A 15,240-nucleotide genomic window follows, 5' to 3' on the forward strand; every position below is an offset into this window, starting at 1 on the left:
GGCTCATCATCATCGCTAGATGATGAGGACACGGATGATAAGAGGAAAGTGGGGTCATCCTCTTCCTCACTGGGACTCTCGGATTCGGAGGCAAGCATGGCGTATGCCTCCTCGGCCGAGAACGTCCGGCAGGCCATAGGGGAGTGTGTGTGTGCGTGTGCGTGGAAAACTTTATTCAGTGTGCATGTGTGTGGAGGATGGGTGTTTGCGTACTTTGCCCTACACCTAACAGAAAAAAAAAAAATTAACCAAAAAATGTTGAAAATCCCAAAGTGTAAAAAAAATAAAAAAAGATTCAAACGCGCTGATCAGGGGTGGGGTGGGCGATGCGCTAACAGTGCCGGACGTTAAGAGTGCCGGCCACAGTCAGCGCATGCAAAGAAAAAGCTGGGGGGTTCTAGACCACAATAAAAAAACTATTTTTTTCCCTAACTCTACCTCACTATCCCTGCCTAATCTACCTCTCCCAAATACACCGATTTGTGCACAAAAAAACTTCTAGTACAGTCGAGCTCCTCTCTCTCCCACTCCACGGACCTGCATGAGCGGGGAGAGGAGCTCCGGCAATTCAAAATTGCTGCTGCGCCCGCCCACCTCCCCAGCCAGCCAATCAGAAGCAATCCTGAGAGGTGGCATGACTGCCACCTCTCAGGATCGCAGGACGGTGATTGGTGGTGTATTATAAAACTACCGATTGCCGTCCTATTCCGGTTTATCGGGTCACCAGAGACCCGAATAGCCCGGAAACGCAGGAAACCGCAGGTCTGAATTGACCTGCGGTTTGCTGCGATCGCCGACACAGGGGGGGGGGGGGGTCACAGGACGGACCCCCTTGGGCATTGTACCAAGGTGCCTGCTCAATGATTTGAGCAGGCAACTTGTTCCCATCACCGCCCGCCTGTGTACTTAAGTACCAGGACATCAGGGCGTACCTGTAGGCTCTGTGTCCGTAACAGGTTAAGGACCTGCTGAAACCTGTGATCGGTTGTTATGGCAACCTGTAAAACGACCAGCAAGCTTCTATTGGCTGATGTGACCGTGTGTATGGCAGTTGGGATATGAGTTAAAGAATTGAAGGCTTCTATTGGCTAATGCAGGTAATTTTTGGGAATCTCTCAGGAACGGTAAGTCCTAGAGAGTTGATACCTGGTCTAAAACCTTCCCGGAAACCTGATGTACATGTGTGCCAAATTTGGTGAGAATCGGTCCAGCCGTTTAGTCGCGCATTAAGAACGTCCAGACAGAAAGACGTATAGACAGAAACTCATTTATATATATATATATATATATATACATATAGAAGACTAGCAGAAGGACATGGCTTTGCACAGTTATATTTAATCTATTTAATTTTATGTTTCAGTGTGTCGTAATAAAGATATCGACAGTTTCCCCTATAACAGTAACCTCTACAGTAACCGCCCCTTTAACAATGACCTCAACAGTGCCCGCCCCTTTAACAATGACCGCCCCTTTAACAGTTCCTGCACCTTTAACAGTGACCTCCATAGTACCCATCCCTTTAACAGTGACCGCCCCTTTAGCATTGACCAACCCTTTAACAGTGACTTCCACAGCGCCCCTTCCTTTAAAAGTGATTTTCACAGTGACCGCCCCTTTAGCAGTGACTTTCACAATTACCGCCCTTTTAACAGTGACTTTCTTTGGGGCCGCCCCTTTAACAGTGACTTTCACAGTGGACACCCCTTGAACAGTGACCCCCTCTTTAACAGTGATCTCCACAGTATCTGTTCCTTTAACATTGACCACCCCTTTAACAGTTACCTTCACAGTTCCTGCCCCTTCATTAGTGACTTCCACAGTGCCCTTCCCTTTAACATTGACCTCCACAGTGCCCGTCCCTTTAACATTGACCTCCACAGTGCCTACCCCTTTAATAGTGACCTCCACAGTGTCCGCCCCTTTAATAGTGACCTCCACAGTGTCGCCCCTTTAATAGTGACCTCCACAGTGTCGCCCCTTTAATAGTGACCTCCACAGTGTCACCCCTTTAATAGTGACCTCCACAGTGTCCACCCCTTTAATAGTGACCTCCACAGTGTCCGCCCCTTTAATAGTGACCTCCACAATGCCCACCCCTTTAACATTGACCACCCCTTTAACAGTGACCTTCATAGTGGCCGCCCCTTTAACAGTGAACTCCACAGTACCTGGCCCTTTAACAGTGACCTCGACAGTGCCTACTCCTTTAACATTGACCACCCCTTCAACAGTGACCGCTTCTTTAACAGTGACTTTCACAGTGCCCGCCCCTTTAACAGGGACCTCTACAGTGCCCATCCATTTAATAACAGTGACCTCCACAGTGCCCACCCCTATAACTGTGACCTCCACTGTGCCAGCCCCTTTAAGCAGTAAAGAAAAATGGCTAGGTTGTTATGGAAACCTGGAGTAAAACTGTGTTTAAGGCAGTTGGGATTTGAAGAGAAAGAATTGCAGGCTTGTACTGGCTAATGTGGGTAATTTTTTGGGAATATCTCGGGAACGGTACATCCTAGAGAGCTGAGACCCTAAAACCTTCCCAGACACCTGATGTACCTGTGTGCCAAATTTGGTGAAGATCGGTCCAATTGTTGGTCGCGCATAAAGAACAGACAGAAACTCATTTATATATATATATATATATATATATATATGTATAGATATATATACACACACACATTTTATATACACACACATTTTATATATACACATAAGAAGCAATTATTAGACTGTTTCACCCTTACATTGCAATGAATTGTCATTGCAATTCGTTGCAGATTCACTATGTTCTTATTAAGGGCTCCAAAAACGCTACAACTGCAATATCATGGGTTTCTTCAAAGAGACCTGGGCTATTGCAGCAATTAACATTTCCTCCGATCCTGCTTTATAACATGGAGCCTGCAGATTGCAGACGCAAGTATGTAGAATTCTGGTTTCCCTCTCTGCTTCCACGCTTCCATCGCTGGCCTCAGAAGTCACAGGTGAACTAATGGCATGTGACCACTGACCGGCAGCAGCTGTCATGTGAATGATGGATTTGACAAGATAACTGCATGACCAGCAGGGACTGGAAAGGCAGCACATATAGAAGGTAAAGGATTTCTGTTTAGTTTTTACTGCTCCCTACTAAATTTTTTGTATAATCTAAAAAAAAAAAAATTAACTACACAATTCCAGAAATGTAAATTAGGGCATATTAACATCAGTTTTAGGTATTTCTGTTGCTCTGCATTTACAGGAGCTGAAAAAGGAAAACAACAGAAGTGACGGATTGGGCATATAACTGACACAAATGGAGCCGAACAGACCTCATTAACTATAATGTTGGTTCGTTCAACCTTTTTAGCTGAAAAAAGTGATGCATGAAGATTATAAACATTGCAAACCTTCTATTATAAAACAACATATAAAGAAGATGACTGCCATACCTCTTCCTTTTATTTCGGATTTAACTGTCAGGAAGACCTGACAATCTTTCTTATCAGACAATCCAAGCTTGTTAACAAGATCTGTCACTTCATCAGGAGGATTTGGACAAATTATGCCAAAGGAATCCCCAGGCTGGAAGTCGATTGTAGTGTTCTTGAAGGAAAAATACATATTTACAACCAGATTTTAACAATCATTTGACATGCACACTTTTCTATGTCTATTAAATAATCTATTATGCCAGACAATTCCAGATATTGGAAATTAGGAAATTATAGGATTTAAAGAGACTCTGTCAGCATGATCTATTAAACCAGGAATATTACCTGGTAGTTGATCATGCTGATTAAAACTATGCCCTATTTATCTTTGTAGATTGCAGCGCGGAGATATGTGGATTTTTATCTTTATGCAATTCAGGCAGTTGGAGCACCAAGGGGCAGGCTGTAGCGTTTTAAGCACCATTACAGCTATGCCCCCTAGTGCACACTTACACTCTCTCCTCCCGTTTGAATGACAGGGCTAATAAACCTGTCTTCTTGTGTCTGCTCTGTGGCTCACTAATGATAATTGGTGGTCCAGCGGTAATATCTTATAATAACACTGAATCATTGGTATCATTGTGTTTTATAAAAATCATGCATTCTCCTAGGAATGCATGATTTTGATAATGTGCTGTGGCTTATATGTATGCATAGACTAGCAAGGTGTCAGCAGCTTCACACAAAGCAGAGGAGTGCAGCTGCTGGCACAGTGAAAAGGTAAATATTCTCTCTTCCCCATCCAATGCTAGCTCCCCTCTGCAGAGGCTCCACTGCCACCAATGATTACATACATATAACCCACAGCATGTTATCAAAATCATGCATTCCTGACACCAATGACTCCATGTAAGATATTAATGTTGGACCACCAGTGATGATTAGTGAGTCACAGGGCAGGCACAAAAATACAGGGATATTAAATTAATCAAAAGATAAGGGGTAGTGTAATTGGCACTAGGGCTACAGTCCATCCCACCGATGCTTGGTGTCAGATTTGCATAAAGATAAAAATCCTCGTATTTCCACAACGTTGCAGTCTAAAAAGATAAACAAGTTATCATTTTAATCAGCATGATCAACCCTACCAGGCAATAGGTTATTTAAAAGGGTTATCCTGGAAAAGATAATGATAATCTATCCTCAGGATAAGTCATTAATATCATATTGTTGGAGGCAGGCTAGGGCAGAGCTAAAGCCCGCCCCCTAAGTGTAGGTGAAATCACCAGCAACACTGCTAAGCGGAAGCCTCCGCCTAGCAGTGTAAAAAATATAAACAAACAGCCCTTGCCCTGCACAATATAGCACAGGGCAAGGGCATCGGAGCAGCAGGGTTGCCTGGGTGAAAAAGGGGATAGGTCCGGGTCCAGCTCTGGACCCAGAAAATCCCTTTAAGGAAAAGCGCCTCATAAATGTAATATCCACTGTTGCTATTAATTTATTGTACACTGTTAAAATAAAGGTCGACCTTGTATGCCACTAATTTACTAATGTGCCTGCATCTCATATCTGTTTAAAAAGTGTCAGGAGAAGCAAGGAGAGCGAGAGAGTGAAAGACTTTTTTAGGCAATCAGAGCACTTTTAATTTAGGTAGATTTAATCTGTCTTCAAATCGAATCACAAAGCTCATTCATCTGACAGCTATTCTTCCCAAACTCCTATAGACATGCAAGATCAGCTCAGTCATGTAATAAATGGACAGACCAGATTGTATAAAATGAAGAGGGAGAGGTGTTTGCCTATATGTAAAGTCCTGCTTAAAGCTCACACTCCAGGACAATATAAGTGAGGGAAATCAACATGTGGATTCACTGTGGGTAGACATATATGGAGGCAAAAACAATACTAAAATACTGATAGGGTTTTGTTATAAGCCATGTAATATAACAGAGTCCACAGAAAATCTAGTACTAAGGGAAATAGATGTGGCGGCAAATCATAACTAGGTTATTATTATGGGGGGACTTCAACTACCCAGATAAGGATTGGGAAACTGAAACCTGTGGATCTCAAAGGAAACAGGTTTGTGTCAATAACCAAAGACAATTACCTTTCCCAACTACTTAGCCCCTTCAGCATTTATTATGCTGAGAAAGTTTCCATGGTTACAACCACCCTGCAGTCCAGCAGCATGGCTGTACTTGTACACTATAGAAATAAGTACCAGCTTATGTGAGCTCCCACCACGGTCCTGGCCACCAGAGAGGCCAGCATTTTTTTTTTATAGTGTGCAAGCACAACCACCACTGCTGAATTACAGGGTGGTTGTAACTATGGAAACGAGCTGTGTATAATGTGATAGAAAAAGGAACCATGCCAGCGACGCAGGCAATATGGATAATAACAATACATTTGTAAGTGTTAACTTTCTCTACATGATAAATGCCACTTGTTAAAGTGACTGAACCCTTTTAAGACTGCCCTCTGTCAACTATCAGTGACTGAGATCTATGTACATATGTACTTAGGCCTCATGCACACAAACATATTTTCGGTTTGCATTTTTTATGGACCAAATGCGGACCCATTCATTTCTATTGGGCCACAAAAAATATGGAAAGCACACAAATGTTATGTGTGTGCTGTCTGCATCCATTTATCATGTAGAGAAAGTTAATACAAGACACTTACTAATATACTGTTATGCTATTGTCTCCTTGATTCATTTTCCCATAACATTATACACTGCTCGTATACATAGTTACAACCAACCTATAATCCAGCAGTGGTGCTCATGCTTGCACACTAAGAAAAAATGTCAGCCTCTCTGGTGGCCGGGACCGTGGGAGCTCAAGTAAGCTGGTGCTTTTTTTCTATAGTGTACAAACGCAGCCATGCTGCTGGACTGCAGGGTGGTCGTAACCATGGAAACTTTCTCTGCATAAAATGCTATTTGCTAAAGTGGCAAAACCCCTTTAAGGATCCTACTAGAGGGACAGCCACACGGGACATAGTATTAACCAACAGACCTGACAGAACAACAGGTATGCAGGTTGGAGGGCACCAGGGAAATAGTGACCATAAAATTATAACCTTCCAATTGTCATTCAAAAAAGTGTTTCTTCAGGGAGGCACAAAAACGCTGAACTTCCAAAAAGCAAAATTTGACCATCTAAGAGAGGCAATTAGCCCCACTAAATAGGACAATGTCCTCAAAATTAAAAATCCAGCTACAAAATGGGATATTTTTAAAAGGATTCTAAACTCGTACAGTACATACAGTATTGGATTAAAAGGATGAGGAACAAAAGAAAACCAAAGTAGATAACTAGAAATGTAGGGATAAATACAGTAGGATGCGAAAGTTTGGGCAATCTTGTTAATCGTCATTATTTTCCTGTATAAATCGTTGGTTGTTACGATAAAAAAATATCAGTTAAATATATCATATAGGAGACACACACAGTGATATTTGAGAAGTGAAATGAAGTTTATTGGATTTACAGAAAGTGTGCTATAATTGTTTAAACAAAATTAGGCAGGTTCATAAATTTGGGCACTGTTGTCATTTTATTGATTCCAAAACCTTTAGAACTAATTATTGGAACTCAAATTGGCTTGGTAAGCTGAGTGACCCCTCACCTACATACACAGGTGAATCCAATTATGAGAGAGTATTTAAGGGGGTCAATTGTAAGTTTCCGTCCTCTTAATTTTCTCTGAAAAGTAGCAACATGGGGGTCTCAAAACAACTCTCAAATGACCTGAAGACAAAGATTGTTCACCATCATGGTTTAGGGGAAGGATACAGAAAGCTGTCTCAGAGATTTCAGCTGTCTGTTTCCACAGTTAGGAACATATTGAGGAAATGGAAGACCACAGGCTCAGTTCAAGTTAAGGCTCGAAGTGGCAGACCAAGAAAAATCTCGGATAGACAGAAGCGACGAATGGTGAGAACAGTCAGAGTCAACCCACAGACCAGCACCAAAGACCTACAACATCATCTTGCTGCAGATGGAGTCACTGTGCATCGTTCAACCATTCGGCGCACTTTACACAAGGAGATGCTGTATGCAAGAGTGATGCAGAGGAAGCCTTTTCTCCGCCCACAGCACAAAAAGTGCCTCTTGAGGTGGGCTAAAGCACATTTGGACAAGCCAGCTTCATTTGGCCATAACAAAGGGGCGTTATGCATGGAGAAAAAAGAACACAGCATTCCAAGAAAAACGCCTGCTACCTACAGTAAAATATGATGGTGGTTCCATCATGCTGTGGGGCTGTGGGGCCAGTGCAGGGACTGGGAATCTTGTCAAAGTTGAGGAACGCATGGATTCCACTCAGTATCAGCAGATTCTGGAGACCAATGTCCAGGAATCAGTGACAAAGCTGAAGCTGCACCGGGACTGGATCTTTCAACAAGACAACGACCCTAAACACTGCTCAAAATCCACTAAGGCATTTATGCAGAGGAACAAGTACAATGTTCTGGAATGGCCATCTCAGCCCCCAGACCTGAATATAATTGAAAATCTGTGGTGTGACTTAAAGAGAGCTGTCCATGCTTGGAAGCCATCAAACCTGAATGAACTAAAGATGTTTTGTAAAGAGGAATGGTCCAAAATACCTTCAACCAGAATCCAGACTCTCATTGGAACCTACAGGAAGCGTTTAGAGGATGTAATTTCTGCAAAAGGAGGATATACTAAATATTGATTTCTTTTTTGTGGTGCCCAAATGTATGCACCTGCCTAATTTTGTTTAAACAATTTTAGCACACTTTCTGTAAATCCAATAAACTTCATTTCACTTCTCAAATATCACTGTGCGTGTCTCCTATATGATATATTTAACTGACATTTTTTATCGTAACAACCAACGATTTATACAGGAAAATCATGACGATTACAAGGTTGCCCAAACTTTCGCATTCCCACTAAATCACAAAAATAAAGCATTTAGATCACTAAAACAGGAAGTTGGCAAGAAAGCCTTGAAAAACTATAAGGAAAAAATTGGAATACGTAAAGGATAAAAGCAGCCAGGCTAGAGACAGAGAGGCTCTTTGCCAAAGAAAGCAAAACCAACCCTAAAATGTTCTTAAATTATATAAATGGTAAAAAGTTTAAACCTGAAAGTGTTGGCCCTTTAAAGAGTCATGAGAAAGAGATGTAGAGATCAATGAGGAGAAAGCAGATCAATTAAGTCATTTTTTTCTCTATTGTATTCACTGATGAAAATGAACTGTCAGATGAAATGCAGAGTGTCAAAGTAAACTCCCCATTAAAAGTGACCTGTCTGACCTAAGAAGAAGGTGAGCAGCATCTTAAAAAGATTAAATTGACAAATCACCGGGTCCAGGTAGCATACACACCATATCCTAAGAGAATTATGTAATGTCATAGAAATACCATTATTTCTGATATTTAAATACTTCACAATTACAGGGTCTATGCCACAGGATTGGCACTCAGCAAATGTGGTGCCAATATTCAAAAAATGGGTGAAAATAAAGAGCACAGAAACTATAGGCCGGTAGGCCTGTTGTGGGTAAATGGTTTTAAGGTTTTCTAATAGATGCTACCCTGGAGTATCTAAATTAAAATATTTATATAATGCTGTGTCAGCATGGCTTCATGTCAAAGTTCTAGACTTCACTGGGGTGAGTCAATGGATGTCATATATCTTGACTTCTCCAAAGGATTTGATACTGTGCCACATAAAAGGTTGGTACATGAGAATACTTGGACTGGGGGTAAATAACTGGCTCAGTGATAGAAAACAGACAATGGGTATTAACGGTTCTTACTCAGATTGGGTCACCATCATTAGTGGAGTACCAAAGTGGGCCCTATTCTGTTCAATATATTTATTAATGATATTGTAGAGGGGTTGCACTGTAAAATCATTTTTTTCTGACAATACTGAACTGTGTAAAGTAATTAACACGGAATAGGACAGTATACTGCTACAGATGGATCTGGATAAATTGGAGGCTTGGGCAGAGAAGTGGCTGGTTTAACATTGATAAATGTAAGGTAATGCACATGGGAAGGAATAATGCAAGTCACCAGTACATACTAAATGGTAAAAAACTGGGTAAGGGCTCACTGGGTATTTTCTTTCCTTGTCCATTGCTTTTTTTGCAGACCATATGCAGAACCATTAATTTCAATGGGTCTGCAAAAAAAACAGAAGTTACTCTGTGTGCATTCCATTTCAGTATGTCCATTCCACAAAAATATAGAACATGTCCTATTATTGTCCGCATTACGAACAAGGATAGTACTGCTCTAATAGGGGACAGCTATTCCGTTCCGAAAAATACGGAATTCACAGCGACGTCATCCGCATTTTTTGTGGATCCATTTTTGCAGACTGCAAAATACATACGGTCGTGTGCATGAGCCCTTACTATTACATGGAAAAGGATTTTGGAATTTTAGTGTACAGCAAACCTAACTGTAGAAACTAGTGTCAGGAAGCTGCTGCCAAGGCCAATAAGATTAAGGAATGTATCAAAAGGGGCATAGATGCATGTAAATAGAACATAGTCCTGCCACTGTACAAATCACTAGTCAAACCGTACATGGAGTATTGTGCACAATCCTGGGTTCCTATGAACAAGACAGACAGAGCAGAGCTATTGAGGGTTCAGAGGAGGTCAACTAGCGAAATAACAGTAATGGGTGGACTACAGTACCCAGAAAGATTATAAAAATTAGGGTTATTTAGTTAAAAAAAAAAAAAAAGACAACCGACGGGAGATCTAATGACTATGTATAAATATATCAAGGATCAGTACAGAGATCTCTTACATGATCTATTCATACCAATGACGGTGAAGAGGGGACATTCTTTACGTCTAGAGGAAAGAAGGTTTGTGCACAAACATAGAAGAGGATTCTTTACTGTAATAGCAGTGAGATTATGGAACCTCCCTGCCAGAGGAGGTGGTGATGGTACATTCAGTTAAATAATTTAAGAGGGGCTTGGAAGTATTTCTGGAGTGTAGTAATATTACAGGTTATAGTTAGTAGAATTCTAGAGAAGGGTCATTGATGTTGGGAGTTATTCTGATTGCCTGACTGAAGTTGGGAAGGAATTTTTTCTCCCACAATGTGGAAAATTGGCTTACAGTATGTACAATATGTCTTTTTTTCAGCCTTACAAACTGCAGTATGTTACTATGACTGCACCCACCAAATGAAGAGGCGGTACTTTGCTATAGAGAACATCCAGAAAAGACCCACCTCTATGATATCCACATGCCAAATAAGCCTTATAAAAAGCTGTAAGATGTGAAAGCCCTATACATTTACAAATACTGTAAAAGGCTCAATTATATTAATGCACTATAGTGAACAACATAACTTATAGTTAAAACATGTCTGCTATGCAAAATTTGATGATAATTACTGAAATGTCAAGCTCCAGCTTTAAAGTAGTTTTCACAGAATCTTTTGCAGTGAGCCTCTTAGCTTGTTTGATGGGAACTGTGAAAATCTCAACTTCAGGATGCAGAAAACTTGAATCAATTTCCTGCAATGAAAGCAAAGTCAGATTGTTTGATGGCATCCACTGACAATTTCGTACTGCAAGCAACAAAATAATACTGTATTACATAATTCTGAGTTAAAGATGTTATGCAAGACTCATTAATGTCATACAGGGAGCAGTATAAAATAAAAATGTGTCCCCATTCAGTAGTCTCCTCTATAAAAGCTCTCATACTGGAGTACCCAGCAAAAATAAAAATCCAGTGAATTTTACTTAGGCCGAATACCAGTGTATTACTGTACTGTGGCGGCAGCAGGGAGCGCACAGCGTCATAGCAACCAATGACGCCGTGCGCTCCTACTCTCAGCAGGAATCCAGGCCGCGGTTCCACGGACCGCTCACAGCCCGCATTCGGCCTTAGTGTAACAGCATATTTGCTTCCAGGCTTCCTTACAGATTACACCTGATCCCTTCAGAGATCTAACAGAAGGACACCCTATGTTCACTTTATTGTCCGGGAAAACATTTCAACAAAAAGGAATTGTCTAAAAAGAATACACACAGGTTTTAGTTGCATATTCTGTGCGTTTTGCAGGACATGTTTTTTGTGACTGATATGTTTTGGTGGCATTCTGTGTGGTATGGCTTTTTAGTGGTAAAAAAACACAAAAACAAATGAATGTGTGAAAAAACATCGGCCAGGAAGATTTGCGAACGTGCGTTCGTGATTAAATGATCGCGGCGGGCCCCATTCACTGTAATGGCAGGCGAACCTGAAAAACCTTCAGGTCATATTTGCAGCCAGCAAACACTTACTAGAAATACACAAATAGTCCCACAACATGGACAGTGATATACCAGAGGGTTATCATTGGCAAAAATTCCCACAAAAAATATGTATTTTAATCAGGGGCCATTTTTATGCGTCTTAAAAGGGAAACTTTCAAAAATGTGCCCTGCTGGAGCCTAGACATTTTTTATTTCCTATTGGTTTGATGTATACCAATGCACGTTTTTGTATCCTGCAGAGTGTAATTAAAAAAATGGATACGTTAACGTAATTTTTTTTTCTACCATGGAACTGTATAGTGAACAGACGCCACTGTATGGCATCAGTCTGAGGCATCTGTTAACGCATACATTTTTGGTATGCATTAAATGGATGGCAAAAACAGGATGTCAACCCAGCTCTAGTGTCAAAATAAGCACCAATACACAGCGGAGCAGCGTGGTGGAGAGGGGAGGCCGCCATGTACTGACAGAGTGCTACCTGGTCCTGGTGGTCAGGGATGAGGACTGTGTTTCCCAAGGATCATTTTCTACTGGGAAATACAGGGCACAGTATAGTACACTAGAATCTAAATAATATAAATATATTAGCCCTACCCTTAAATAAAAGGATGGCAGGGAAAGGTATACAGTTATGGCCATACAGTTATTAGATACCACTGCCATACATTGACCGGATAACACCGCCATACAGTGACCAGATAAAAGGATATAAGAGGGCACAGTAAAGGGAATGACTAGAGGCACTGCACAGGGTGTGGTAAAAGGGCAAAATGCATGGTATAAGGGGGCACGGTACAGGGTGAGGGGCACAGTCACATGACACTCTGTGACATTAAAAGGTCCTTATGGGGTGAATGCGGTTCATACGCCACCATAATGAGAGGCAGAGGAGTGAGACAAGGGTGTGATTATGTCACTAGAGATAAAAAACTGTAACTGTCCGCCAGTACAGGCCCCAAAAATTAGGCAATAGGCATTCCCCTGACAGCAAAGAACTTTGGAGCCTGTGGCTGGAGGTACATTAGGCGGTCACAGGATAAATATGCAATTCTTGGCCAGTACAGGCCCAAAAATTAGACAATAAGCATTGACCTGACAGCAAAGAACTTTGGATTCTGTGGCTGTAGGTACATTAGGTGGTCACAGGATAAATATGAAACTGTCGGCCAGTACAGGCCCCAAAAATTTGGAAATGGGCATTCACCTAAAAGCAAAGAACTTTGGATTCTGTGGCTGGAGGTACATTAGGCAGTCACAGGATAAATACCCCATTTTTCGCCCCATAAGACACAATTTTTCATCCCAAAAGTGGGGGGAAATGGCAGTGCGTCTTATGGGGCAAATGCTGCCATTTTTACATAGCTAACACTGATACATTGCCGGCTGCGATGCTGCACAGCACGGTGATGTATCAGGGAGAGGGAGGAGGGGCTGGAGGCCGGCAACTGTTGAAATTGCGGCGGGGCCCTGCACAGTCACTGTACTCTTACACCGGGCCCCACCGCTCACAGCAGTACTCATATGTAAATTGTAATCCTTAACCTCTTCTTAACTTTAGTTACAGTAGCGCTATCCCGTCTACTACTACTTACTATCAAGCTCCCGTAGCAGGCAGAGCGGCCGGCAGCTGTAACGTCACTCACTCATGTCACGCGCCTGCTCCGTCTCCTTCATTAATGAAGTGGCTGAGTAAGTGACTTTACGCTGCCGGCCGCTCTGCCTTCTATGGTACGGGAGCTTGATAGTAACTAGTAGTACACGGGATAGTGCTACTTCAAGTAAAGTTAGGATGATGTTAAGGATTACAGTTTACATATGAATACTGCTGAGAGAGGATGGGCCCAGTGTATTGGGGGACACTGTTATGGGGGGGGGATCTGTGGATGACACATATATAGCATAAGATGCTATATATATGTGCCATCCACAGATCCCTTTATAACAATGTCATCCACAGATCCCCATAACAGTATCATCCACAGATCACCTCCATAACAGTGTGTCATCCACAGATCCCCCATAACAGGGTCATCCAGAGATCCCCATAAAAGGGTCATCCACAGATCCCCCATAAAAGGGTCATCCACAGATCCCGCATAACAGTGTCATCCACAGATCCCCCATAACAGTGCCATCCACAGATCCCCCCATAACAGTGTCATCCACAGATCCCCCCATAACAGTGTCATCCACAGATCCCCCCATAACAGTGTCATCCACAGATCCCCCATAACAGTGTCATCCACAGATCCCCCATAACAGTGTCATCCACAGATCCCCCATAACAGTGTCATCCACAGATCCCCCATAACAGTGTGATCCACAGATCCCCCATAACAGTGTCATCCACAGATCCCCATAACAGTGTCCTTCACAGATCACCATTAGTTCAAAACCCACCAAAAGCACACCTTTTGGTTCAAAATATCTTTTTTCTTATTTTCCTCCTCAAAAACCTGTGTCTTATGGGCAGGTGTGTCTTAAAGGGTGAAAAATACAGTATGTAACTGTCGGACAGTACAGGCCCCAAAAATTAGGCAATAGGCATTCACCTCAGATGACTGAGGGGAGATCTAATTACTATGTATAAATATATCAGGGGTCAGAACAGAGATCTATCCCATCATCTATTTATCTCCAGGACTGTGACTGTGACGAGGGGACATCATCTGCGTCTGGAGGAAAGAAGGTTTGTTCACAAACATAGAAGAAGATTCTTTACGGTAAGAGCAGTGAGACTATGGAACTCTCTGCCTGAGGAGGTGGTGATGGTGAGTACAATAAAGGAATCCAAGAGGGGCCTGGATGTATTTCTGGAGTGTAATAATATTACAGGCTATAGCCACTAGAGAGGGGTCGTTGATCCAGGGAGTTATTCTGATTGCCTGATTGAAGGCGGGAGGAATTTTTTATTCCCCTAAAGTGGGGAAAATTGGCTTATACCTCACAGTTTTTTTGTTTTTTTTTGCCTTCCTCTGGATCAACTTGCAGGATGACAGGCCGAACTGGATGGACAAAGGTCTTTTTTCGGCCTTATGTACTATGTTACAGGTAATGACAGCAAAGAACTTTGGATTCTGCTGCTGGAGGTTCATTAGGCGGTCACAAGATAAAAATGTAACTGTCGGCCAGTACAGGCCCCAAAAATTAGGCAATAGGCATTCACCTGACAGCAAAGAACTTTGGATTCTGTGAATGTCACGATCAGTGTGGGAAGGAAACTCCAGACTGAACACAGGAGGGAAGGGGAACAGTAACTGGGTCTGGAAACTAGGGAAGAACCAGGTCACCTCCAAGACAACCCTAATCCGGGCCCTGACTACCCATCAATATGAATAGACCTAGGCCCGATTTTCCCTATAAGGCACTGGAATAAGTATAGGACCAGAGACAACCCATTCCTCCCCAGATAGATGAATGGAAGTCTCTGTCTCAGGCCCAGATACAACAACAGGGAACATAACAAAAACAAACAAACGTGACAATTTACTTCTGTAAAGATGGAAGAACAGGAAAACCAGAGAGGATCTCACAC

The 15,240-nt window shown here is 42.1% G+C and overlaps 1 protein-coding gene across 3 annotated transcripts in view; it reads right to left on the reverse strand.

Moving 5' to 3' along the window:
* Window positions 1-15,240, reverse strand: part of MTRR (5-methyltetrahydrofolate-homocysteine methyltransferase reductase) — an 877,206-nt gene that overhangs the window by 530,977 nt on the left and 330,989 nt on the right. For all 3 annotated transcript variants that reach the window (XM_044292703.1, XM_044292705.1, XM_044292704.1), the window contains 2 exons: window positions 10,833-10,955; window positions 3,435-3,588 (listed from right to left, as the gene is read on the reverse strand). In XM_044292703.1, coding sequence (XP_044148638.1) covers window positions 3,435-3,588; window positions 10,833-10,955 — 277 coding nt within the window. The remainder of the gene's footprint in view (window positions 1-3,434; window positions 3,589-10,832; window positions 10,956-15,240) is intronic.

The sequence above is a fragment of the Bufo gargarizans genome, chromosome 5 (assembly GCF_014858855.1).
Source record: "Bufo gargarizans isolate SCDJY-AF-19 chromosome 5, ASM1485885v1, whole genome shotgun sequence".
Classification (NCBI taxonomy): Eukaryota; Metazoa; Chordata; class Amphibia; order Anura; family Bufonidae; genus Bufo; species Bufo gargarizans.